The sequence below is a fragment of the Ranitomeya imitator genome, chromosome 2 (assembly GCF_032444005.1).
Source record: "Ranitomeya imitator isolate aRanImi1 chromosome 2, aRanImi1.pri, whole genome shotgun sequence".
Lineage (NCBI taxonomy): Eukaryota > Metazoa > Chordata > Amphibia > Anura > Dendrobatidae > Ranitomeya > Ranitomeya imitator.
Genome location: NC_091283.1, coordinates 106,277,883 through 106,305,746, shown reverse-complemented (window position 1 = coordinate 106,305,746; position 27,864 = coordinate 106,277,883). Strand labels below are relative to the sequence as shown.

At 43.6% G+C, this 27,864-nt stretch overlaps 1 protein-coding gene across 1 annotated transcript in view; it reads left to right on the top strand.

Moving 5' to 3' along the window:
• ALG13 (ALG13 UDP-N-acetylglucosaminyltransferase subunit) overlaps positions 1-27,864 on the top strand; it is a 229,198-nt gene that overhangs the window by 103,505 nt on the left and 97,829 nt on the right. Inside the window, exon 9 of the mRNA XM_069754494.1 lies at positions 9,886-9,936. Within this exon, the coding sequence (XP_069610595.1) occupies positions 9,886-9,936 (51 nt within the window). The remainder of the gene's footprint in view (positions 1-9,885; positions 9,937-27,864) is intronic.

The following is a 27,864-nucleotide window of genomic DNA, read 5'->3' as shown; positions in this document are numbered from 1 at the left end:
ACCCTTTACAAGGTCAGCTCTACACTGGGAAACCAACTGATGGTCCTCGACAAGTAAACATTGGAGAACGAACAGTATTGGACCTAGTGAGCTCGTATAAAGGCTCTGGAAGAAATGTCACCACCGATAACTTCTTTACAACCATGGAACTAGCTAAGGTATTGAACTCCTGGAACATGACACTAGTTGGTACAGTGAGAAAAAACAAAAGGTTCCTACCTAACAATATGCAGCCTGCCAAAGAAAGGCCTGTATACTCGACAAATTTTGCCTACAATCATGATGCAACAGTCTGTTCATATGTACCAAAGAAGAACAAATCAGTCGTGCTTCTATCATCTATGCACATGACGGGAGAAGTTGAAGAGACACTAGCAGCCAAGCCAGAGATAATAAAATACTACAACATAACAAAAGGTGGCGTTGATGTTATGGATAAAATGTTGGGAGAGTACACTGTGAAACGACGAACATCACGTTGGACTTTGGCATTTTTCTACAATATGATTGATGTCAGTGGGTTAGCATCCTACATCATCTACAGAGAACACAATCCAAGCTTCAGGGCAAAGGATCAACGAAGAAAGTTCCTGAAAGATCTCGCAAATCAGCTGTGTATGATTGCAATTGAAGATCGTAGTACAAACAAAATGATAATGAGAAACCATTTTCTTCGAGGTGCAGTAGAAATGGTGCTTGGACGATGCATTGTGGTAGCATCGCAGCCAGCAGCTGGCCCCAAAATACCTCATGGTAGTCGTGGACCCTCCCCTGTTGTTGGTAGTTGCTATGTCTGCAGAGACCTGAGGCGAAAACAACGCAAGACTAGAAAGTCTTGTGTGGTTTGTGTGAAACCCATTTGCGATGAACACTCTGTAGCAAAGCCAACATGCATTACTTGCAAAGAAAATCAATAAAAAAAAGTTTCTTACATTTTCTTTTATAATGTAAATGAACAGTTTTTTACTTGTTTATAATAGTTAAATAGCATTATCATTAAAAAAAAATTATGCTTTTTCCCTTGCATTATCTTCATTCAAAATATATGAGGTACATTTGTACCTATGCAGCTTGTTATGGATGCAAAAAGATCTCGACCCCTTATCTCGGAAGCGGGTGGAGATATTTTATTGAAATTTGGCCAATATATTCTGGACCAAAAATGTAGAGATGTCACGAAATTTCAGCCCTCTACGTCTTTTCAAAAAAAAGTTATTGCAATTTTAAAACGGAATAGTTACAATTGTACCTATTCAGCCGGATAAGGGTTAAAGACCTTGCCGTTTTTTGCAATTCTGACCAGTGTCCCTTTATGAGGTAATAACTCAGGAACGCTTCAACGGATCCTAGCGGTTCTGAGATTGTTTTTTCGTGACATATTGGGCTTCATGTTAGTGGTAAATTTAGGTCAATAAATTCTGCGTTTATTTGTGATAAAAACGGAAATTTGGCGAAAATTTTGAAAATTTTGCAATTTTCACATTTTGAATTTTTATTCTGTTAAACCAGAGAGATATGTGACACAAAATAGTTAATAAATAACATTTCCCACATGTTTACTTTACATCAGCACAATTTTGGAAACAAAATTTTTTTTTGTTAGGAAGTTATAAGGGTTAAAATTTGACCAGCGATTTGTCATTTTTACAACACCATTTTTTTTAGGGACCACCTCACATTTGAAGTCAGTTTGAGGGGTCTATATGGCTGAAAATACCCAAAAGTGACACCATTCTAAAAACTGCACCCCTCAAGGTACTCAAAACCACATTCAAGAAGTTTATTAACCCTTCAGGTGCTTCACAGCAGCAGAAGCAACAAGGAAGGAAAAAATGAACATTTAACTTTTTAGTCACAAAAATTATCTTTTAGCAACAATTTTTTTATTTTCCCAATGGTAAAAGGAGAAACTGAACCACGAAAGTTGTTGTCCAATTTGTCCTGAGTACGCTGATACCTCATATGTGGGGGTAAACCACTGTTTGGGCGCACGGCAGGGCTTGGAAGGGAAGGCGCGCCATTTGACTTTTTGAATCAAAAATTGGCTCCACTCTTTAGCGGACACCATGTCACGTTTGGAGAGCACCCGTGTGCCTAAAAATTGGAGCTCCCCCACAAGTGACCCCATTTTGGAAACTAGACCCCCCAAGGAACTTATTTAGATGCCTAGTGAGCACTTTAAACCCTCAGATGCTTCACAAATTGATCTGTAAAAATGAAAAAGTACTTTTTTTTCACAAAAAAATTCTTTTCGCCTCAATTTTTTCATTTTCACATGGGCAGTAGGATAAAATGGATCATAAAATTTGTTGGGCAATTTCTCCCGAGTACGCCGATACCTCATATGTGGGGGTAAACCACTGTTTGGGCACTCGGCAGGGCTTGGAAGGGAAGGCGCGCCATTTGACTTTTTGAATGGAAAATTAGCTCCAATTGTTAGCGGACACCATTGGAGAGCCCCTGTGTGCCTAAACATTGGAGCTCCCCCACAAGTGACCCCATTTTGGAAACTAGACCCCCCAAGGAACTTATCTAGATGCACATTGAGCACTTTAAACCCCCAGGTGCTTCACAGAAGTTTATAACGCAGAGCCATGAAAATAAAAAATAATTTTTCTTTCCTCAAAAATGATTATTTAGCCTGGAATTTCCTATTTTGCCAAGGATAATAGGAGAAATTGGACCCCAAATATTGTTGTCCAGTTTGTCCTGAGTACGCTGATACCCCATATGTGGGGGTAAACCACTGTTTGGGCGCACGGCAGGGCTCGGAAGGGATGGCATGCCATTTGGATTTTTAAATGGAAAATTAGCTCCAATCATTAGCGGACACCATGTCACGTTTGGAGAGCCCCTGTGTGCCTAAACATTGGAGATCCCCCAGAAATGACCCAATTTTGGAAACTAGACCCCCAAAGGAACTAATCTAGATGTGTGGTGAGGACTTTGAACCCCCAAGTGCTTCACAGAAGTTTATAACGCAGAGCCATGAAAATAAAAAAAAAAATTATTTTCTCAAAAATGATCTTTTAGCCTGCAATTTTTTATTTTCCCAAGGGTAACAGGAGAAATTTGACCCCAAAAGTTGTTGTCCAGTTTCTCCTGAGTACGCTGATACCCCATATGTGGGGGTAAATCACTGTTTGGGCACATGCCGGGGCTCGGAAGTGAAGTAGTGACGTTTTGAAATGCAGACTTTGATGGAATGCTCTGTGGGCGTCACGTTGCGTTTGCAGAGCCCCTGATGTGGCTTAACAGTAGAAACCCCCCACAAGTGACCCCATTTTGGAAACTAGACCCCCAAAGGAACTTATCTAGATGTGTGGTGAGCACTTTGAACCCCCAAGTGCTTCATAGAAGTTTATAATGCAGAGCCGTGAAAATAATAAATACGTTTTCTTTCCTCAAAAATAATTATTTAGCCCAGAATTTTTTATTTTCCCAAGGGTAACAGGAGAAATTGGACCCCAATAGTTGTTGTCCAGTTTCTCCTGAGTACGCCGATACCCCATGTGTGGGGGTAAACCACTGTTTGGGCACACTTCGGGGCTCAGAAGGGAAGTAGTGACTTTTGAAATGCAGACTTTGATGGAATGGACTGCGGGCGTCACATTGCGTTTGCAGAGCCCCTGATGTGGCTTAACAGTAGAAACCCCCCACAAGTGACCCCATTTTAGAAACTAGACCCCCCAAGGAACTTATCTAGATATGTGGTGAGCACTTTGAACCCCCAAGTGCTTCACAGACGTTTACAACGCAGAGCCGTGAAAATAAAAAATCATTTTTCTTTCCTCAAAAATGATGTTTTAGCAAGCATTTTTTTAGATTCACAAGGGTAACAGGAGAAATTGGACCCCAGTAATTGTTGCGCAGTTTATCCTGAGTACACTGATACCCCATATGTGGGAGTAAACCACTGTTTGGGCACACTTCAGGGCTCGGAAGTGAGGGGAGCACCATTTGACTTTTTGAATACGAGATTGGCTGGAATCAATGGTGGCGCCATGTTGCGTTTGGAGACCCCCTGATGTGCCTAAACAGTGGTAACCCCTCAATTCTACCTCCAACACTAACCCCCCCACACCCCTAACCCTAATCCCAACTGTAGCCATAACCCTAATCACAACCCTAACCACAACCCTAATTCCAACCCTAACCCTAAGGCTATGTGCCCACGTTGCGGATTCGTGTGAGATATTTCCGCACCATTTTTGAAAAATCCGCGGGTAAAAGGCACTGCGTTTTACCTGCGGATTTTCCGCGGATTTCCAGTGTTTTTTGTGCGGATTTCACCTGCGGATTCCTATTGAGGAACAGGTGTAAAAAGCCGCGGAATCCGCACAAAGAATTGACATGCTGCGGAAAATACAACGCAGCGTTTCCGCACGGTATTTTCTGCACCATGGGCACAGCGGATTTGGTTTTTCATATGTTTACATGGTACTGTAAACCTGATGGAATACTGCTGCGAATCCGCAGCGGCCAATCCGCAGCCAAATCCGCACCTTGTGAACATAGCCTAATTCTAAAGGTATGTGCACACGCTGTGGAAAACGCTGCAGATCCGCAGCAGTTTCCCATGAGTTTACAGTTCAATGTAGACCTATGGGAAACAAAAATCGCTGTACACATGCTGCGGAAAAACTGCACGGAAACGCAGCGGTTTACATTCCGCAGCATGTCACTTCTTTGTGCGGATTCCGCAGCGGTTTTACAACTGCTCAAATAGAAAATCGCAATTGTAAAACCGCAGTGAAATGCGCAGAAAAAAACGCGGTAAATCCGCCATAAATCCGCAGCGGTTTAGCACTGCGGATTTATCAAATCCGCAGCGGAAAAATCCGCAGAGGACCAGAATACGTGTGCACATACCGAAACCCTAGCCCTAACCCTAGCCCTAACCCTAGCCCTAACCCTAGCCCTAACCCTACCCCTAGCCCTAACCCTAACCCTAGCCCTAACCCTAACCCTAGCCCTAACCCTAACCCTACCCCTAACCCTATTCTAACATTAGTGGAAAAAAAAAATTTCTTTATTTTTTTATTGTCCCTACCTATGGGGGTGACAAAGGGGGGGGGTCATGTATTATTTTTTTTATTTTGATCACTGAGATAGATTATATCTCAGTGATCAAAATGCACTTTGGAACGAATCTGCCGGCCGGCAGATTCGGCGGGCGCACTGCGCATGCGCCCGCCATTTTGGAAGATGGCGGCGCCCAGGGAGAAGACGGACGGGACCCCGGCTGGATCGGTAAGTATGATGGGGTGGGGGGGGACCACGGGGGGGGGGATCGGAGCACGGGGGGGGGAATCGGAGCGCGGCAGGCGTGGAACGGAGCACGGGGGGGCTGGAACGGAGCACGGGGGGGCTGGAACGGAGCACGGGGGTGGAACGGAGCACGGGGGGGTGGATCTGAATGCAGGGGGGGTGATTGGAGCACGGGGGGGTGATTGGAGCACGGGGGGAGCGGACAAGAGCATGGGGGGGAGCGGAGCACTGGATGGAGGGGAGCCGGAGCAGTGTACCGGCCAGATCGGGGGGCTGGGGGGGGCGATCGGTGGGGTGGGGTGGGGGCACACTAGTATTTCCAGCCATGGCCGATGATATTGCAGCATCGGCCATGGCTGGATTGTAATATTTCACCCGTTATAATGGGTGAAATATTACAAATCGCTCTGATTGGCAGTTTCACTTTCAACAGCCAATCAGAGCGATCGTAGCCACGAGGGGGTGAAGCCACCCCCCCTGGGCTAAACTACCACTCCCCCTGTCCCTGCAGATCGGGTGAAATGGGAGTTAACCCTTTCACCCGATCTGCAGGGACGCGATCTTTCTGTGACACAGCATATGCGTCACAGGTCGGATTGGCACCGACTTTCATGACGCATACGCTGTCACAGGTCGGGAAGGGGTTAAAAACAGAGGGGAAGAAAGTGTTTAATACCAGAGATATTCTTTCCAACTTCAGCGAATACTACAAATCTCTATATAACATAGCGGGACACTATAAAGAGGCTCCACTACATTCTCTCCGTAATAAAATCAAATCATATTTACAGGAACATAAACTACCCACTCTGCCTGAAGGTGATCTACTTGATCTTGAAAAGGAATTCTCAGTGGAGGAGGTATCGGAAACCATTAGCGCCTTGAAACAAGGCAAGAGCCCGGGCCCTGATGGGTTCTCGGCAGGCTTCTACAAGTCGTTCAACACTCTGCTTAGTCCAATATTTCTGAAGGCTTGTAATTTTGTCTCTCTTGGGGGCTCTTTCCCTACACAGGCACTCATCGCTCACATAACAGTTCTCCCTAAGCCTGGCAAGGACCCTACTACGTGCGATAATTACCGTCCGATCTCTTTAATAAACTTGGATATTAAAATATATGCAAAAATGTTAGCCAATAGATTATGCCCCCTTTTACCAAAACTAATAAACCAGGACCAGGTGGGCTTCGTTCCAGGGCGAGAGGCGAGAGACAACACAATCCGAACTATCTCTCTAATTGACAGAGCGGGCAGAGAGGGGGACCCCCTGTGTATCATGTCAATTGATGCAGAAAAGGCCTTTGATCGGGTCCATTGGGAATTTATTTCTCAGACCCTAGAGGAAATTGGCCTAAAAGAAAATATGCTGCGTAGGATCTCCGCCTTGTATTCTTCTCCTAGTGCTCAGGTCAAGGTAAACGGCACACTATCAGATATGTTCCCGGTCAGAAATGGTACAAGGCAGGGGTGCCCACTCTCTCCCCTCTTATATATCCTAACAATGGAGCATTTAGCTGTGGCCTTGAGAAACAACTCATCAATTAAGGGTATAAAACTACGTTCTGAAGAACATAAGCTAGCACTTTTTGCAGATGACATTCTCCTATATATTACGTCCCCCTCTACGAGCCTACCAAACATTATTTCGGAACTACATAAATTTGGCCTCCTAAGTAACTTCAAAATGAATTCCCATAAATCCGAAATCCTAAACATTTCACTCCAACTCCCCTTGGCGGATCAATTAAGGAAGACTTTCCCATTTAAATGGCGCTTTGATTCCCGTACATATTTAGGTATCAAAATTACAAGCAAAACGTCTAAACTGTTTGAAACCAACTTTGCGCCAATTCTACAGAAAACAAACTCTGACTTGGAGAGGTGGCACAGGCTCCAATTGTCCTGGCTGGGTAGGATCAATGCAGTTAAGATGGACCTCCTACCTCGTCTCTTATATTTTTTTCAAACAATTCCCCTATACCTACCAGCTTCCTTCTTTTCCCGCCTCAAACAAATAATTACTCGTTTTATTTGGTCTCATAATCGGGCACGTATTTCATATACAACATTAAGTAGATCTAAACTGACAGGTGGATTGGGTCTCCCGGATCTCGCGATTTATAGTTATGCATCAATGGGAACTTGTATCCTAGACCTTTATCACAGTAAAAATAGCAAAAAGTGGGTAAACCTAGAAAACGATCTTAACGGATGCGACTCCCAAGTTGTTCTTTGGACAGGAGGCAAGGGGGTAGGGCCAGGCATCTACATACCCTTCCTCACACAAAACATATTGCTTCTTATTAAAAACCGAAACAAAGCCCTTCAGATCACAACTCTCCCAGGCCCCTTAATTCCAATCTATGACAATTCTGCTTTTCCGGCGGGGCTGAATAGAGAGACATATCTAAATAAGAGAAAGGATTCCAAACCCATCATCCACGACTACTTAAAAGAAACTGGGATGAAATCCCTTCGGGAACTATTCCCAGAGGAGGAATCACACTCTGTTGATTGGTTCTTCTATGAACAACTAAGAAGTTATATCCACTCAATCTCTAAACAAACCAATATCAGCAGGCCGCTAACTCCCTTTGAGATGCTTTGCATATCAGCAAGCCCCCCGGACCATACTGTCTCGCTGCTATATAAAATCTTCCAAGAGGGGAGGGCTCCGCTGCAGGGTTGGCCAATGTTTTTCTCGAAATGGGAGGGTGATCTGGGAAGACCCTTGTCATCTGAAGATAGGGGAAAAATTCTTCTCTTCTCGTCCAGATCGTCATTATGCGCGGTATCACAGGAGAGGAGCTATAAGATTCTAGCAAGATGGTATAGATGCCCCTCCATGGTGCATGCGGTGTTCCCCACGACTCCTGACACCTGCTGGAGATGTCTAAAGGAGATAGGCTCTTACATGCATATCTGGTGGGACTGCCCCCCCATAAAGGATTTGTGGTTGGCCGTCTTTGAACTTCATAATAGGATCTCTATCACACAGATCCAACCCTCAGCAAGTCTAGCATTGTTGTCTTTGTGTAACCTGTCGATATCTAGGTTCAAGAGGGGCATCCTCAGACACTTTCTTACTGCAGTCAGGAATTTGTGGCAGAACTTAATGACATTTATAGAATGGAGCAGCTGATAAATCAGTCTACAGGTAATGCGGAAAAAACCTACAACACATGGGCTCCCTGGATTGCTTTTAGGGAAACCTCTGAATTAGATCGCTGGATTTCCAGAACTTGACGCATTATGTAACACATTCGCGTGCACTCTCGAGCCGTTTCTCGACCTGCGCTCTGGCCGCTGGAGCGGGTTGGCAGCCACACTTTTCCCACATTCCCTACTCCCCCATCCACTCCTCTCCTTCTTTCTACCCCTCTTTCTTTCCCTTATCTTACTTTGTGTGTCTTCCTCTTACCCAGTTTGAACATATATTATACTGTCAAATGATTACAAAGAAATCTAATAATGGCTATCTACTATCCCAGCTGTTTTTTATTAACTACTCATAATTTTGGGATAACCAACAACATTATTTACCAGAAAGTTGAATTACAAGACCTAAACGTTGTCACAATGCCTTACTTGACTTACTTGTAACCATTGTTTATCATTGCACTGATTTACTAGTTTGTATTGTTTACCTTTACTCTTTATTGCAATGACCAATAAAAATGATTTATACAAAAATAACAGTGCAACAAGCGATTCCTCTGTATCCTGACATTGTCAGAGATGTTGCCCGAGTGGTTACTGCTTTGCCACCAACCCAAGATAGTGTAGAGAGGTTGTTCTCTGCTCTCAAAATAATTAGATCAGATTTGAGGGCATCCATGAAGGAGGATCTGACAGAGGCAATACTTTTTCTGAGGACAAATTTATAGATTTCTTATTAACTGCATAAGTGTTCATTGCATATTTACTTACAAGAGTTTATAAAAGTTTACAAAAGTTATTTGCTATATTCTAATTGTATTCTAATAAATATAGTTTTTGCTCTAAGTGGTCTGATTACTTATATGATGGTGAGAAACTGAATAAGCACGATGTTAATATTTGACAACAGTAAATTTATTGTTACGAATTGGCCATTTATGAAGGAGTCTGAGTCGGAACCTGATAAAATCCAGGAGTCGGAGTCGCAAGTGTGGCTTACCGAATCCACAGCCCTGATGCAAACTGCCCAAATTATTCTTTCCTGTTATACCTAAAATTGTTGGATACCCAGATGTGTTAAAACTAGTCATAGGCCATAGTTATTTATATTTTTTCTGCACATCTTAGAATGTAAGGAGTTCTGTTACTAATTTTTTTTTTTTTTTTTGGAGGGAGGGTGGTCGGTTGGGTAGATCAAACTTTTAGCCACAAACACTAATTTTTATGCATTTGTTTTCTATTAATTTAAAATCTCACTTTGATGCCAGATTTTGATGGTATCTGCATGTGTGAAGTGCTGAGTGTCGTTTTGACAGATGTGCATTGGCTACCAGTGGCAAAATGTGGCAGACCTACTTTCAATGTAGATATGATATGAAAGACATTTACATGAATGTTAGCCCTTTTTTTTTAAATTCCAAAGTATTCATCTAAATGTTCATCTTTGTTTTGTTTAGTATGTCGAAGGCCCTTTTGAGAAATATTTGGAACGATTAGAAGATCCTAAGGTAAGCCATTAACTAACCGCATTGAACTGGTGATCATGTGTTTTTCTTTTAATAGCAATTTAATTCTGCATCCAAAAATGCTGTGTAGAACTTCAAAACCTCTTTTATTAATATTTATTTTTCCCTTTAATTTTCAATATTCACTCTGCTGGTTTTGTTTGAACAGCGCTCCATTTTCTGTGACCCGAGTTGAAGGCAGCAGCTTTGATTATATACTTTGATCAGAACAGACCTAAAATAATTCACTGCTTTCTAACGGAACTCGAATTCTACATTAACCCCTCTGTGACCTTGGACGTACTATCCCGTCGAGGTGCCCTGGGCCTATCTGACCCTTGACGGGATAGTACGTCCTGCCCTTTAATGCGATACCGCGACTTAAGTCGCGGTGATCGCATTAAAATTCCGACGCCATCTCACCTGGGGGGAGATGGCCTCGGCATCCAGGGCATTGTCGCCGCCCACCCGCCCTCTCGATCGCTGTGATTGGCTGTTCAATTCTGAACAGCCAATCACAGCCATTCTCATTGTTTCAGCCAATCGGAGCGGCTGAAACAATGAGGTCACAGGCTAGGATCGAGTACCGATGTACTCGATCCTAGGTCCGGTGCCTGGCAACGCCAGGCACGGGCAAGAACACCCCGGATTGGCGCGATCGCCGGTCGCATCGATCGCGCCAATCGCAGGGCACCGCGCAGTATTACCGCGCTGTGCCCTGCCGGAACCTGCGTGGATCGGTGCTCTAATAGCACAGATCCTAGGATAGGACACAGTGCAGGCCCAGCAGGGCCTGCAGGAGCCGATTGGCGCGATCGATGTCATCGTCGATCGCGCCAATCACAGGGCGCAGCGGCGATCACGCTGTGACCGCTCTGTGCCCTGCAGGTGACCTGGCTGTGACCTGCCTAGGATGGCGCGAACAGATCCGATCCTAGGCAGGTCACAGCCAGGTCACCAGGAAAGCTCTGATTGGTGGGATCGATGTTATGGTCGATCCCACCAATGACAGGTCACAGCAGCAGCATGACCGCTCTGTGACCTGTCTGTGTCACCTGCCTGACCTGTGTATGACCGCTCTGCAGGGTCCTCATTCTAGCTGAGGATTCCTACAGAGCGGTCATACTGCTGGATCTCCCTGCTGGATTTTGTGCCTGGATCTCCCTGCCGTGCTGGGTATTGTGGTGCCACAGCAGCCTGTAGCACCACAATCCCTGCTAAAGAAAGAAGACAACTAAACGTAAGTTTTATCCCTGATCCCTGCCCAATCCCCGTTCATCCACCCCAATCCCCGTTCATCCACCCCAATCCCCCCTTCCCCCTCTTTTTACCCCCTCCACCCCCATTTGTGCCGCCTCCGTGCGCACATTTAGTAGCCGCCGAGCGTTGATTGGTGACGCAGTTCACCGATCAACGCTCGCGCTCGCTTTTTTTCCCTCGCCCCCGTTGCGCCAACTCCGTACACACATTCCGCAGCCGCCAAAGTTTGATAAGTGACGCAGTTCACTTATCAGAGTTTGTGCCTGCCGTTTTCCTTTTTTTTTTTTTCACCCCCCTTTTGCGCCACCTGACTACAACCGTACGTTTTGATCACTGATCCCTGCCCAATCCCCACTTCCACCCCCATCTCCCTTCCCCCTCTTTTTACCCCCCTTTGCACCTCCTTCCGTGCGCCCATTTAACAGCCGCCGAACGTTGATTGGTGACGCAGTTCACCGATCAACGCTCGCGCTCGCTTTTTTTCCCTCACCCCCGTTGCGCCAACTCCGTACACACATTCCGCAGCCGCCAAAGTTTGATAAGTGACGCAGTTCACTTATCAGAGTTTGTGCCTGCCGTTTTCCTTTTTTTTTTTTTTTCACCCCCCTTTTGCGCCACCTGACTACAACCGTACGTTTTGATCACTGATCCCTGCCCAATCCCCACTTCCACCCCCATCTCCCTTCCCCCTCTTTTTACCCCCCTTTGCACCTCCTTCCGTGCGCCCATTTAACAGCCGCCGAGCATTGATTGGTGACGCAGTTCACCGATCAACTCTCGCGCTCGCTTTTTTCCCTTCAGCCTTTTTGCGCAACCTCCGTACACACATCCCGCAGCCGCCAAACTTTGATAAGTGACGCAGTTCTCTTATCAGAGTTTGTGCCTGCCTTTTTTTTTTTTTTTTACAGGTTTTTCTTCTCCTTTTAGCATTTTCTTTTCAGATAAGTTTGCACAAATCACTATCCCCCCACACATACACATACAGTTATCAATAAAGTGCACCCAATCACCATATTCACACAAAAATGTCCCGCTCGTCCCGTTCGTCCCAACAGCGCTATTCATTGGAGGAGGCATATGCTTTCCTTGCCTCCGACACTGATAGCGAGGGAGAGGATCCCACTTTTCTTCACTTTTCTGATTCTTCATCCTCTTCCTCCTCCTCCTCTTCCTCCTCATCTTCCTCCTCGGGTCCTGCGGAACCACCACGCAGACGCCCCAGGACAGAAGATGAGGCAGCCCCCACCACTCCTGAACCAGCGCTCCCCACTGCGGAACCCACATGGACCTCGCCCCCCGAAAATTACGAGCCACTGATTCCTGATTTTGTGGCAGAATCAGGAATCAAGTTTGACACCACGGGCCTCACAGAAACAGACTTTTTCAAAGTCTTTTTCTCTGAGGATATTATTAACCTCATGGTGGAGCAAACTAATTTGTATGCTCGTCAATTTTTGGAGCAAAACCCCGGTACATCATTTTCCAACTGGTCTCCTGTAGACGCAGTTGAAATGATGGTTTTGGGGCCTGGTCCTCCACATGGGGATCGTGAAGAAGCCAGAAATGCGGCAATATTGGAGTGTAGATGTTTTATATAACACTCCAGTATTCCGAATGGCCATGGTTCGGAGACGTTTTGAGGCCATCCATAAATTCCTGCATTATTCCGATAATGCACCGTGTCCCGCACGAGATGACCCCAACTTTGACCGTCTGTTCAAAGTTCGGCCGGTCATCGAACACTTCAACAAAAAGTTTTCTGAAGTGTACGTGCCCAAAAGAGACATCTGCGTGGATGAGTCCTTGGTCCATTTTAAGGGGCGGCTCGGATTCCGTCAATACCTGCCCAACAAAAGGGCCAGGTACGGAATCAAACTCTACAAGCTGTGTGAGAGTGCCTCAGGGTACATCCACAGGTTTAGAGTGTATGAAGGGAAGGACAGCAGGATTGAACCCCCTGAGTGTCCTCCTGTCCTGGGAGTGAGTGGGAAGATCGTGTGGGATTTGGTGCACCCACTGCTGGATAAAGGTTATCACCTCTATACTGATAACTTTTATACCAGCATCCCACTCTACAAATCCCTCTCTGCGCGAGGTACCGCAGCCTGCGGTACTGTGCGCAAAAATCAGAGAGGCCTCCCAAAGACGCTACTTCGGCAGATGCTCAGAAAAGGTGAGAGCAAGGCCCAATGTAGCGACCACCTGCTGGTGGTCAAGTACAAGGACAAGAGGGATGTCCTTCTCTTGACCACCATACATGGTGATGGCAGAGCCCTCAGCACTGTACGGGGTACCTCTACACAGGTCTGCAAACCGGACTGTGTACTGGGCTACAACAAAAGCATGGGGGGGGTTGATCTCTCTGATCAACTCCTCCAACCATACAGTGCTTTGAGAAAGGCCAAGGTGTGGTACAAAAAGTTGGCCGTCCACATCGTACAAATGGCAATGCTCAACGCTTTCCTGCTGTTACGATGTGCACGCCACACCGATACGTCGTACCTTCAGTTCCAGGAGGTAGTGGTTAAGGCCCTGATATTTGGTACTCCGGAAGGAGAGGGCCCCAGTACTTCCGGAACTGAAGGTGCTGGTATCGTACCAGGCCAGCATTTTCCGGGGGTGGTCCCGCCAACCGGCAGAAAAGGTAAGCCGCAAAAAAGGTGCCGAGTGTGTTACAAAAGGGGAATACGCAAGGACACCATTTGTCAATGCGACACCTGCCCCGAAAAACCTGGCCTGTGTATGAAGGATTGCTTCAGATTGTACCACACCTCCATGCACTACTAATTTACTTTACAAGAAAGCGTACATTAGTTCCAAAAAGGGGGCACATCTAGATAAGTTCCTTGGGGGGGGTCTAGGTTCCAAAATGATGTCACTTGTGTTTTTTTTTTTACTGTTTAGGCACATCAGGGGCTCTGCAAACGGAACATGACGACCGCAGACAATTTCTGCATTCCAAAACGTCACAACTTCCCTTTCGAGCCCCAACGTGTGCCTAAACAGTTTTTTCCCACATATGGCGTACCAGCGTAATCAGGACAATTTGGACAACAACTTTTGATGTCCAATTTCTCCTGTTACCTTTGGGAAAATTAAAAATTGGGGACTAAAATATCATTTTTGTGGGAAAAAATAGGATTTTTTATTTTCACGCCTGGGCATTATAAACTTTAGTGAAGCACGTGGGGGTTCAAATTTCTCACCAAACACCTAGATAAGTTCCTTAGGGGGTACAGTTTCCAAAATGGGGTCACTTGTGGGGGGTTTCTACTGTTTAGTCACATCAGGGGCTCTGCAAATGGAACATGATGCCAGCAGAACATTCCATCAAAGTCTGCATTCCAAAACGTCACTACTTCCCTTTCGAGCCCCAACGTGTGCCCAAACAGTAGTTCCTCCCCACATATGGGGTATCAGCGTACTCAGGACAAATTGGACAACAACTTTTGGGGTCCAATTTCTCCTGGTACCCTTGGGAAAATTAAAAATTGGGGACTAAAATATCATTTTTGTAGGAAAAATAGGATTTTTTATTTTCACGCCTGGGCATTATATACTTTAGTGAAGCACGTGGGGGTTCAAAATTCTCACCACACAACTAGATAAGTTCCTTAGAGGGTCTAGTTTCCAAAATGGGGTCACTTGTGGGGGGTTTCCACTGTTTAGGCACATCATGGGCTCTCCAAACGCGACATGGCGTCCGATCTCAATTCCAGCCAAAGTTAACTTGAAAAAGTCAAACGGCGCTCCTTTCCTTCTGAGCCCTGCCATGCGCCCAAACAGTGGTTCCCCCCAAATATGGGGTATCAGCGTACTCAGGACAAATTGGACAACAACTTTTGGGGTCCAATTTCTCCTTTTACCCTTGAGAAAATAAAAAATTGGGGACTAAACGATCATGTTTGTGGAAAAAATAGGAATTTTTTTTTTCACGCCCGGGCGTTATAAACTTTCGTGAAGCACTTGGGGGATAAAAGTGCTCATGACACATCTAGATAAGTTCCTTAGGGGGTCTAGTTTCCAAAATGGGGTCATTTGTGGGGGGTTTCCACTGTTTAGGCACATCAGGGGGTCGCCAAACGCGACATGGCGTCCGATCTCAATTCCAGCCAAATTTAGCTTGAAAAAGTCAAACGGCGCTCCTTTCCTTCTGAGCCCTGCCATGCGCCCAAAAAGTGGTTCCCCCTCACATGTGGGGTATCAGCGTACTCAGGATAAATTGGACAACAACTTTTGAGGTCCATTTTCTCTTTTTACCCTTGGGAAATTAAAAAGATTATTGCTGAAAGATCATTTTTGTGACTAAAAAGTAAAATGTTAATTTTTTCCTTCCATGTTGCTTCTGCTGCTGTGAATCACCTGAAGGGTTAATAAACTTCTTGAATGTGGTTTTGAGCACCTTGAGGGGTGCAGTTTTTAGAATGGTGTCGCTTTTGGGTATTTTCTGCAATGTAGACCCTTCAAAATGACTTCAAATGTGAGGTGGTCCCTAAAAAAAAATGGTTTTGTAAATTTGGTTGTAAAAATGAGAAATTGCTGGTCAAATTTTAACCCTTATAACTTCCTTGAAAAAAAAAAGTTTGTTTCAAAAATTGTGCTGATGTAAAGTAGACATGTGGGAAATGTTATTTATTAACTATATTGTGTCACATAACTCTCTGGTTTAACAGAATAAAAATTCAAAGTTGGAAAATTGTGAAATTTTCAAAATTTTCGCCAAATTTCCATTTTTTTCACAAATAAACGCAAGTTATATCGAAGAAATTTTAGCACTATCATGAAGTACAATATGTTACAAGAAAACAATCTCAGAATCGCTAAGATCCGTTGAAGCGTTTCGGAGTTATAACCTCATAAAGGGACAGTGGTCAGAATTGTAAAAATTGGCCTGGTCATTGACGTGCAAACCACCCTTGGGGGTAAAGGGGTTAAAGTACACTCTGCACCCTATCTTCACTGAGAAAAAAAATGTAGGAAATTTAGCAAACTTAATAAAAAAGAAAAACTGAAATATCACATGGTCATAAGTATTCAACCCTTTTGCTCACACTCATATTTAAGTCACATGCTGTCCATTTCCTGGTGATCCCCTTTGAGATGGTTCTACTCCTTCATTGGAGTCCAGCTGTGTTATATTAAACTGATAGGACTTGATTTGGAAAGGCACACACCTGTCTAAGACCTCAGTGCAAGTCAGACCAAATGAGAATCATGAGGTCAACTGAACTGGCCAAGGAGCTCAGACACAGAATTGTGGCAAGGCACAGATCTGGCAAAGGTTGCAACAGAATTTCTGCAGTACTCAAGGTTCCTAAGAGCACAGTGGCCTAAACAATGCTTAAATGGAAGACGGTTGGGACCACCAGAAGTCTTCCTAGACCTGGCCGTAAACTGAGCAATCGTGGGAGAAGAGACTTTGTGAGAGAGGTAAAGAAGAACCCCAAGAACACTGTGGCTGAGCTCCAGAGATGCAGTAGGGAGATGGGAGAAAGTTCCACAAAGTCAACTATCACTGCAGTCCTCCACCAGTTGGGCCTTTGTGGCAGAGTGGCCCAACTGAAGCCTCTCCTCAGTGCAAGACATATGAAAGCCCGCATAGTTTTGCTCAAAAACACATGAAGGATGCCTAGACTTAGAAAAAAGATCTCTGGTCTGATGAGATGAAGGTAGACCTATTGGTGATTCTAAGTGGTGTGTGTGGAGATAACCAGGCACTGCTCATCAACTGCCAAAAAACAATCCCAACAGTGAAACATGGTGGTGGCAGCATCATGCTATGGGAGTGTCTTTCAGCTGCAGGGACAGGACGACTGATTGCCATTGAAGGAAACATGAATGCGGCACGTACAGAGATATCCTGGATGAAAATCTCTTCGAGAGTGCTCTGGACTTCAGACTTGGCCAAAAGTTCACCTTCCAACAAGACAATGATGGCTAAAATAACAAAGGAGTGGCTTCAGAACATCTCTGTGACAATTCTTGACTGGCCCGGACAGAGCTCAGACCTAAGCCCAACTGAGCATCTCTGGACAGACCTGAAAATGGCTGTCCAACAACGTTCACCATCCAACCTGACGGAACTGTAGAGGATCTGTAAGGAATAATGGCAGACGATCCCCAAATCCAGGTGTAAAAAACTTGTTGCATCATTCCCAAGAAGACTCATGGCTGTACCAGCTCAAAAGGGTGCTGAATACTTATGACCATGTGATATTTCAGTTTTTCTTTTTTAATAAATTTGCAAAAATTACTACATTTCTGTTTTTATTCAGTCAAGATGGGGTGCAGAGTGTACATTAATGAGGAAAAGAGGAACTTTTTTGAATTTACCAAATGGCTGCAATGAAAGAGTGAAAAATGTAAAGGGGTATGAATACTTTCTGTACCCACTGTAACTAAAGTTAGGTCATAGAACCTACGAATGAGATACATGACCCAAAAATATTAAAAGGCAATAATAAAATAAAGTTTTTAGTACAAATATAAAATTTAGCAAGGGGTAGAAAAATGAAATGTGTACATATGGTCACAGGATAATGGTTACTCAGGATGTAAATGGAAAGTGTCCTTGTATCATATACAGTCATGGCCAAAAGTATTGACACCCCTGCAATTCTGTCAGATAAGACTCATTTTCTTCCTGAAAATGATTGCAAACAAAAATTATTTGGTATTATCTTCATTTAATTTGTCTTAAATGAAAAAACACAAAAGAGAATGAAGCAAAAAGCAAAACATTGATCATTTCACACAAAACTCCAAAAATGGGCCAGACAAAAGTATTGGCACCCTCAGCCTAATACTTGGTTGCACAACCTTTAGCCAAAATAACTGTGACCAACCGGTTCCGGTAACCATCAATGAGTTTCTTACAATGCTCTGCTGGAATTTTGGACCATTCTTCTTTGGCAAACTGCTCCAGGTCCCTGTTATTTGAAGGGTGCCTTCTCCAAACTGCCATTTTTAGGTCTCTCCACTGGTGTTCTATGGGATTTAGGTCTGGACTCATTGCTGGCCACATTAGAAGTCTCCAGTGCTTTCTCTCAAACCATTTTCTAGTGCTTTTTGAAGTGTTTCGGGTCATTGTCCTGCTGGAAGATCCATGACCTCTGAGGGAGACCCAGCTTTCTCACACTGGGCCCTACATTAAGCTACAAAATTTGTTGGTAGTCTTCAGACTTCATAATGCCATGCACACTGTCAAGCAGTCCAGTGCCAGAGGCAGCAAAGCAACTCCAAAAGATCAGGGAACCTCCGCCATGTTTGACTGTAGGAACCGTGTTCTTTTCTTTAAATGCCTCTTTTTTTTTTCTCCTGTAAACTCTATGTTGATGCCTTTGCCCAAAAAGCTCTACTTTTGTCTCATCTGACCAGAGAACATTCTTCTAAAACGTTTTAGGCTGTTTCAGGTAAGTTTTGGCAAACTCCAGCCTGGCTTTTATGTCTCGGGGTAAGAAGTGGGGTCTTCCTGGGTCTCCTACCATACAGTCCCTTTTCATTCAGACGCCGACAGATAGTACGGGTTGACACTGTTGTACCGTCGGACTGCAGGCAGCTTGAACTTGTTTGGATGTTAGTCGAAGTTCTTTATCCAACATCCGCACAATCTTGCGTTGAAATCTCTTGTCAATTTTTCTTTTCCGTCCACATCTAGGGAGGTTAGCCACAGTGCCATAGGCTTTACACTTCTTGATGACACTGCGCACGGTAGACACAGGAAGATTCAGGTCTTTGGAGATGGACTTGTAGCCTTGAGATTGCTCATGCTTCCTCACAATTTGGTTTCGCAAGTCCTCAGACAGTTCTTTGGTCTTCTTTCTTTTCTCCATGCTCAATGTGGTACACACAAGGACACAGGACAGAGGTTGAGTCAACTTTAATCCATGTCAACTGGCTGCAAGTGTGATTTAGTTATTGCCAACACCTGTTAGGTGCCACAGATAAGTTACAGGTGCTGTTAATTACACAAATTAGAGAAGCATCACATGATTTTTCGAACAGTGCCAATACTTTTGTCCACCCCCTTTTTATGTTTGGTGTGGAATTATATCCAATTTGGCTTTAGGACAATTCTTTTTTTTTTTTTTTTTTTCATTTAACCCCTTAATGACCGCCAATACGTCTTTTAACTGACCTGAGATATAAGAGAATAGTATCCCCATACTGGTGACAATCCAGTAGCTGTCAGCTGTACACTATAGCTGACAACTTGCTGCATCAGCCATGATCAGTGTTTGCACCGTACATATCTGTTTAACCCCTTAGATGCTGCTGTCAATAGTGACTACATCATTATAAATGGTTAACAGAGTGTGGGGGCTTCTTCTTTATCCCAATTGGTGCCCTCAGATCATGATTTTGTGGTCCTGATGTTTGCGATGGCAATTCACGACCAAATAGCGGCCTTAGAGTCTGCCGGCTGTTGTAACCTGTTCAGAAGTTACCGAGATTTAGGTGGTAAAAATACACATTTTCATTTCTGTCATGCCACTTTGCAATAATTCCTGTAAAGCACCTGAAGAGTTAATAAACTATCTGCCCGCAGTTTTCAATATGTCAGGGGGTGCTGTTTTTAAAATAGTATCACTTTTGGGGGTTTCCCAATATATGAGACCCCTAAAGTCAATTCAAACATCGATAGTTCCCTAAAATAATAAATGTTGTAAATTTCCTTGAAAAAATGGAAAATTGCTGCTTCATTTTTAAACCTCCTCAAATGCTAACAAAATAAAAGAACATTTTACAAATGATGCTTATGTAAAGCCGACATGTGGGAAATGTTATTTATTAATGGTTTGCTGTGGTATGACCATCTGGATTAAAGGGATAATCATTCAAAGTTTGAAAACTGCTAATTTTTTAACATTTTTCTCAAATTTTTGATATTTGTTATAAATAAACACAAAACATATTGACCTAAATTTACCATTATCATAAAGTATAATGTGTCACGAAAAAACAATCTCAAAATCACTGGGATTTGTTGAAGTGTTGCAGAGTTATTACCACATAAAGTGACACTGGTCAGATTTCAAAAATTTGGCTCGGTCACTAAGGGGTTAAGACAAATTAAATGAAGATAATAATAACAAAGAATTTGTGCTTGCAATCATTTTCAGGAAGAAACTGAGTATTATCTGACAGAATTGCAGGGGTGTCAATACTTTTGGCCATGACTATATATATATATATATATATATATATATATATATATATATATATATATATATATATATATATATATATATAGCGTGAATAACTAAATATATATATATAAATTTGTCTAAGGGTTTTTCCGTCTGTCTGTCCTGGAAATCCCGCGTCTCTGATTGGCGGCCTCGACCCATCAGCGACGGGCACAGTATTGACGTAGAAATTCCGCCTCTCTGATTGGTCGAGGCCTGGCGGCCTCTACCAATCAGCGACGGGCACAGCGACGATGATGTCATAAAGGACGTAGAAATCCCACGTTTCTGATTCAGCGACGGGCACAATATCGACGTAGATGTCATAATGGTTGCCATGGCGACGATGATGTCATAAAGGTTGCCTCGACCAATCAACGACGGGCACAATCTGCCGCGAATTCTGGAATCCTCATTGTCCATATACTACGGGGACATGCATATTCTAGGATACCCGATGCGTTAGAATCGGGCCACAATCTAGTGTATACATATACCCCTAAACATCTCTGTATTAACAAACTCATTAGAGATGTATGTGTGCAACAGATGTAAAATAAATGCAAAAAAAGTGCTGAATATAGTGCAAAATAAGTAATAAGTATCAGTGCCTCAAAGATTACTTGTGCAAAAAATGCAACATGCTTGCAAAAAATGCAACATGCTTGCAAAAATTGCTGATTATAGTGCACAATAAGCGTTGCGAAAACTGCATAATGTAGGATAAACACCAAATAGAGTGCAAATAAAAAATAGTATGTGTCGAGGTACAAGAATAAACATTAACATATCCTTTACCAAGCTGCACAGCCATAAATAAATCCCAAAGTGGGACATATATAGTCAGTCCATAAATATTGAGGTATAGAATAAACAGTAACCTATCCTTTACCAAGGTTCAAGGCCATAAATCTGACAGGGAGAAGGACTTGGGGATCCCAGTTAATGATAAACTTACCTGGAGCAGCCAGTGCCAGGCAGCAGCTGCCAAGGCAAACAGGATCATGGGGTGCATTAAAAGAGGTCTGGATACACATGATGAGAGCATTATACTGCCTCTGTACAAATCCCTAGTTAGACCGCACATGGAGTACTGTGTCCAGTTTTGGGCACCGGTGCTCAGGAAGGATATAATGGAACTAGAGAGAGTACAAAGGAGGGCAACAAAATTAATAAAGGGGATGGGAGAACTACAATACCCAGATAAATTAGCAAAATTAGGATTATTTAGTCTAGAAAAAAGACGACTGAGGGGCGATCTAATAACCATGTATAAGTATATAAGGGGACAATACAAATATCTCGCTGAGGATCTGTTTATACCAAGGAAGGTGACGGGCACAAGGGGGCATTCTTTGCGTCTGGAGGAAAGAAGGTTTTTCCACCAACATAGAAGAGGATTCTTTACTGTTAGGGCAGTGAGAATCTGGAATTGCTTGCCTGAGGAGGTGGTGATGGCGAACTCAGTCGAGGGGTTCAAGAGAGGCCTGGATGTCTTCCTGGAGCAGAACAATATTGTATCATACAATTATTAGGTTCTGTAGAAGGACGTAGATCTGGGGATTTATTATGATGGAATATAGGCTGAACTGGATGGACAAATGTCTTTTTTTCAGCCTTACTAACTATGTTACTATGATATCGTTGTGTTTGACACGCAGCAGCGATCAGCATCCTGCTGTGACATCGCTGGTCGGAGCTAGAAGGCCAGAACTTTATTTCGTCGCTGAATCGGCGTGTGTGACGCCGATCCAGCGATGTCTTCACTTGTAACCAGGGTAAACATCGGGTTACTAAGCGCAGGGCCGCGCTTAGTAACCCGATATTTACCCTGGTTACCATTGTAAATGTAAAAAACAAAAAAACACTACATACTTACATTCCGGTGTCTGTCGCGTCCCCCTGCGTCGGCTTCCCTGCACTGTCAGCGTCGGCCGGCCGTAAAGCAGAGCACAGTGGTGACTTCACCGCTCTGCTTTACGGCCAGCGCTTACACAGTTCAGGGAAGCTGACGCTGGGGGATGCGACAGACACCGGAATGTAAGTATGTAGTGTTTTTTTTTTTTTTTTTTTTTAATTTACAATGGTGACCAGGGTAAACATCGGGTTACTAAGCGCGGCCCTGCGCTTAGTAACCCGATGTTTACCCTGGTTACCTGGGGACTTCGGCATCGTTGGTCGCTGGAGAGCTGTCTGTGTGACAGCTCTCCAGCGACCACACAATGACTAAACAGCGACGCTGCAGCGATCGGCATCGTTGTCTATGTTGCTGCAGCGTCGCTTAATGTGACTGTACCTTATGTGTTCTGCATCAAAAAAATAAATAAACCTGTACTCTCCTCCCATGCCGACTCATTTCCCATGGTGTTGGCACTTGCGGTCCCAGGCCTGTGATGTGGTGTTGTGATAAGTGATGCCAACATCCAATCAGCGCTGGCATTACGGTCTCTGCCTTCGGACTAATTGAATATGAAGAGGAAGTGTTGGCTGCAGCTGAGCCCTGGCCTTCCTCTTCATGTTCAGTTTATCTGAAGGCAGAAACCGTAATGCCAGCGCTGATTGGGCATCATGTGTTAAACACCGCATCACAGCCCCGGGGAGATTGAGTGCAGACACTGCGGGAACGGTGCCGGCAGTGGAGATGAAAATAGGCTTTATTTTATTGGGGCAGAACATTTAGTTTAAGAAGGGGTTGTCCTAATAGTGGAAAACCCCTTTAATCATATGTACCAAATGCCCAACTGGGGGGTCTTTATGTAATGGAGACAGGACGAAACTTACAAGACTGAATTATCATTGCCACACAAAGAAAATAGAATATATCTACCTGTGGCGCAACATTTTTGTAGCCCTGGTCACAACATTATGGACATGAAATTGCTGGTATTAAAAGGTACTGCAACTTCACATGCCAGAGAGACAGAAGAATCTGGGAGTACAAACTTGTGTTGCATGGTTTGTCTTTTTACATCAATTAAAGGTGATTTCCCATGAACAAATGCTCATTTTAATCAATAGATCTTGGAATAATAATTTACACGTATGGATGTTTAAAAAAAAAAAAAAAGTTCCTTTGCTGATATAATCTTATTAATGTGCCCCTACTGTGTAATGTCTGTATCTGACCATACAGGAACATGGTCTCCTGGGCAGGGGAGGAAGCCAAAGAGTGTAAGGAGATTACAGCAGGGGATCACAATAATTCTTCCTTCAAGGTAAAACCTTTTTTAAAAACGGGCGGGGAAATGTTTTACCTCGCAAAAAGAATCCACTGTGACCCCCTGCTGTGCTGTCTGTATACTCTTTTGCTTCTCACCTGCCCCGGAGCTGTTATCAGACCATGTCCCTGTACGGTCAGACACAACCATTACACAGTACACAGCAGGGGACATTTATAAGATTATCTCAGCACAGGATCTTTTTTTTTTTTTTTTTTTAACACAGGCAATTGAGGAAATTATTCCAAGATATATTTAATAAAGTCAACTTTAAAATTAACTGTGGAAAAAACCCTTTTAAGGGATGTGCGTCAGACAATTTGGGGACATCACAACCCAGAATCAGACCACAAAGGTCAATAAAACGTTCATATTCCTCATCTCTAAACTGCTCTAATATTTACTGCAACCTGTTTTCTTCCATTCCAATATTGCTAGTTCTGCTTCACATCAATTGTCTTATTCACTGCACTATTCTATGTCCTGTTGTGTATAAATAAATGTTCATATTTTTTGTTATACTATGCCTAATGAAGAGATCGGAGTAGTCTGTTAAGCTTGCTATTTATTGCTAGCTTTTCAGTTGGCCATTAATAGGGATCAACCACTGGGGACTCTCAAATTTTAATTTTCCTCTTTCCATTGTCATCCTAGTTGCTTCTGTTTTCTTTTCTTCTGTTTTGTTTCACAGAAGAGCTGTTCTTGCTTCCAAGCCAATAAAAAGCCCTTGGAATGTCTTGCGTTTTTATTCAAGTTTATGTGTAAATAGACAGATGCAAATCGCAAGCCTGATTTTTTGCATTTTTTTTTACATAGTTTGAAAAATGACCTAGGTCCATGGAGTTCAACCTTCCTCCACCAATTACCATATATACTCGAGTATAAGCCGACCCCCCCCCCTAATTTTGCCACAAAAAACTGGGAAAACTTATTGACTCGAGTATAAGCCTAGGGTGGAAATGCAGCATTTACCGGTGAATTTCAAAAATAAAAATAGATCATTATTTCCCCATAGCTGTGCCATATAGTGCTCTGCACCGTTCATTATTGCCCCATAGCTGTGCTATATAGTGCTCTGCACCGTTCATATTTCCCCATAGCTGTGCCATATAGTGCTCTGCACCGTTCATACTGCCCCATAGCTGTGCCATATAGTGCTCTGCACCGTTCATACTGCCCCATAGCTGTACCATATAATGCTCTGCACCGTTCATACTGCCCCATAGCTGTACTATATAGTGCTCTGCACCATTCATACTGCCCCATAGCTGTGCCATATAGTGCTCTGCACCGTTCATTATTGCCCCATAGATGTACCATATAGTGCTCTGCACTGTTCATACTGCCCCATAGCTGTGCCATATAGTGCTCTGCACCGTTCATACTGCCCCATAGCTGTGCCATATAGTGCTCTGCACCGTTCATACTGCCCTATAGCTGTGCCATATAGTGCTCTGCACCGTTCATACTGCCCCATAGCTGTGCCATATAGTGCTCTGCACCGTTCATACTGCCCCATAGCTGTGCCCTATATGCTCTGCACCATTCATATTTCCCCATAGATGCTCCACATAAATCTGTGCCGCTGCTGCCGCTGCAATAAAAAAAAAAGCCATACTCTCCTCTCTTGCTTGCAGCTCCCAGCGTCTCGTCCCGGCGTCTCTGCGCACTGACTGATCAGGCAGAGGGCGCCGCGCCCCTGGTCCTTAGTATGCTGTCACGGATGTAGTCTGATCTGCAAATTGGATGACAATTTTGCATATTCATGGTCTCGTACATCTCGCACTGGAATTCGTGATTTTAACAAATGTTTGAATGCAACCATTCATCTCAATGGGTCAGTGTTGTCAGAGGAAAAAAACTGTGCAGCACTCGGATGTGTCACGTGGATGCGTGAAGTAAGATCTCTTAGCTACCATATATCTTTTTCATAAATAATAAAAAATTATGAAGCAAGTTTTCAAAATTACTTGGATCTCTTCATCAGACATATTGAAGTAGTTTACTTCTGAGGATGATCAGAGCCACCTGTTGAAGAGACCATATAAATTGGACTGAGATTGGACCACAGTTCACGTACTGGCCGGTCGCTCTCCTGACCCCAGCTTGACAGCTTCATATATTTCTATGCGTATGTCCTGCTTCGGTCAGGACAGTCGCAGCCAGTCTGAGCATTGCAGTACAATCTCTGTCCGATTTACACGGCCGTCTGACTGCGCCCTTACTCAGAAGAATCAGTAAAGATATACCCGTTATAAATGATTTGATCAGGTGACATGTGCCCCCAACAACTGCTGGTGGAATTGTGATACACCTGCGGCTGTTAACGTGTTAAATGCCACTGTCTATCTAGCAAATCGCAAACCCCTAACATCGGCGCCCTTGTAACATGATGGCAGGGCGCCGATGGGATGGCATGACGGCTGGCGGTCTGCAGAACACCCTCATGCCTTTTGTAGCAGATCTTCTATGAACGCTGTCTCGTGGTGTGCGTTCATAGATGACAGCCACAGGTGTATTTCTGCTACACATAGCAGGGCAGCTATGTGTAGCACAAGTGATCAGATGATTCCAACTTATTGAAGCCTTGAAAAAATAAAAATGTAAATTTCAAACATGCCTCCCTTTTGCACCAAATTACATGAGAAAAAAAATCAAAATCTTCAGAATTAAGTTTTTTTGTTTTTTTATGTTCGCCACAACATTGCAAAGATACATAGTTATTAAGGTTGAGGAAGACTATAAGTCCATCTAGTTCAACCCATAGCCTAACCTAATATGCCCTAACATGTTGATCCAGAGGAAGGCAAAAAACCCCATGTGGCAAAGAGTAAGCTCCACATTGGGGAAAAAAATTCCTTCCCGACTCCACATACGGCAATCAGACTAGTTCCCTGGATCAACGCCCTATCAAGGAATCTAGTATGTATACCCTGTAACATTATACTTTTCCAGAAAGGCATCCAGTCCCCTCTTAAATTTAAGTAATGAATCACTCATTACAACATCATACGGCAGAGAGTTCCATAGTCTCACTGCTCTTACAGTAAAGAACCCGCGTCTGTTATTATGCCTAAACCTTCTTTCCTCCAGACGTAGAGGATGCCCCCTTGTCCCTGTTTCAGGTCTATGATTAAAAAGCTCATCAGAAAGGTCTTTGTACTGTCCCCTCATATATTTATACATTAAATAAGATCACCCATTAGTCTTCGTTTTTCCAAACTAAATAGCCCCAAGTGTAATAACCTATCTTGGTATTGCAGACCCCCCAGTCCTCTAATAACCTTGGTCGCTCTTCTCTGCACCCGCTCTAGTTCAGCTATGTCTTTCTTATACACCGGAGACCAGAACTGTGCACAGTATTCTATGTGTGGTTGAACTAGTGACTTGTATAAAGGTAAAATTATGTTCTCCTCATGAGCATCTATGCCTCTTTTAATGCATCCCATTATTTTATTTGCCTTTGTAGCAGCTGCCTGACACTGGCCACTGAATATGAGTTTGTCATCTACCCATACACCCAGGTCTTTTTCATTGACGGTTTTGCCCAGAGTTTTAGAATTAAGCACATAATTATACATCTTATTACTTCTACCCAAGTGCATGACCTTACATTTATCCCCATTAAAGCTCATTTGCCATTTATGAGCCCAAGCTTCTAGTTTACATCAATCACATAAATCATCCTGTAATATAAAATTGTCCTCCTCTGTATTGATTACCTTGCAGAGTTTAGTGTCATCTGCAAATATTGAAGTTCTACTCTGAATGCCCCCTACAAGGTCATTAATAAATATGTTAAAAAGAAGAGGGCCCAATACTGACCCCTGTGGTACCCCACTGCTAACCGCTACCCAGTCCGAGTGTGCTCCATTAATAACCACCCTTTGTTTCCTATCCCTGAGCCAGCTCTCAACCCACTTGCACATATTTTCCCGTATCCCCATTATTCTCATTTTATGTATCAAATCAACCTTTTGTGTGGCACCGTATCAAAAGCTTTTGAAAATTCCATATACACTACATCCACTGGGTTCCCTTGGTCCAATCCGGAACTTACCTCTTCATAGAAACTGATCAAATTAGTCTGACATGAACGGTCCCTAGTAAACCCGTGCTGATACTGGGTCATGAGGTTATTCCTCTTCAGATAATCCAGTATAGCATCCCTTAGAATGCCCTCCAGGATTTTACCCACAGTAGAGGTTAAGCTTACTGGCCAATAATTTCCGAGTTCAGTTTTTGTCCCCTTTTTGAATATTGGC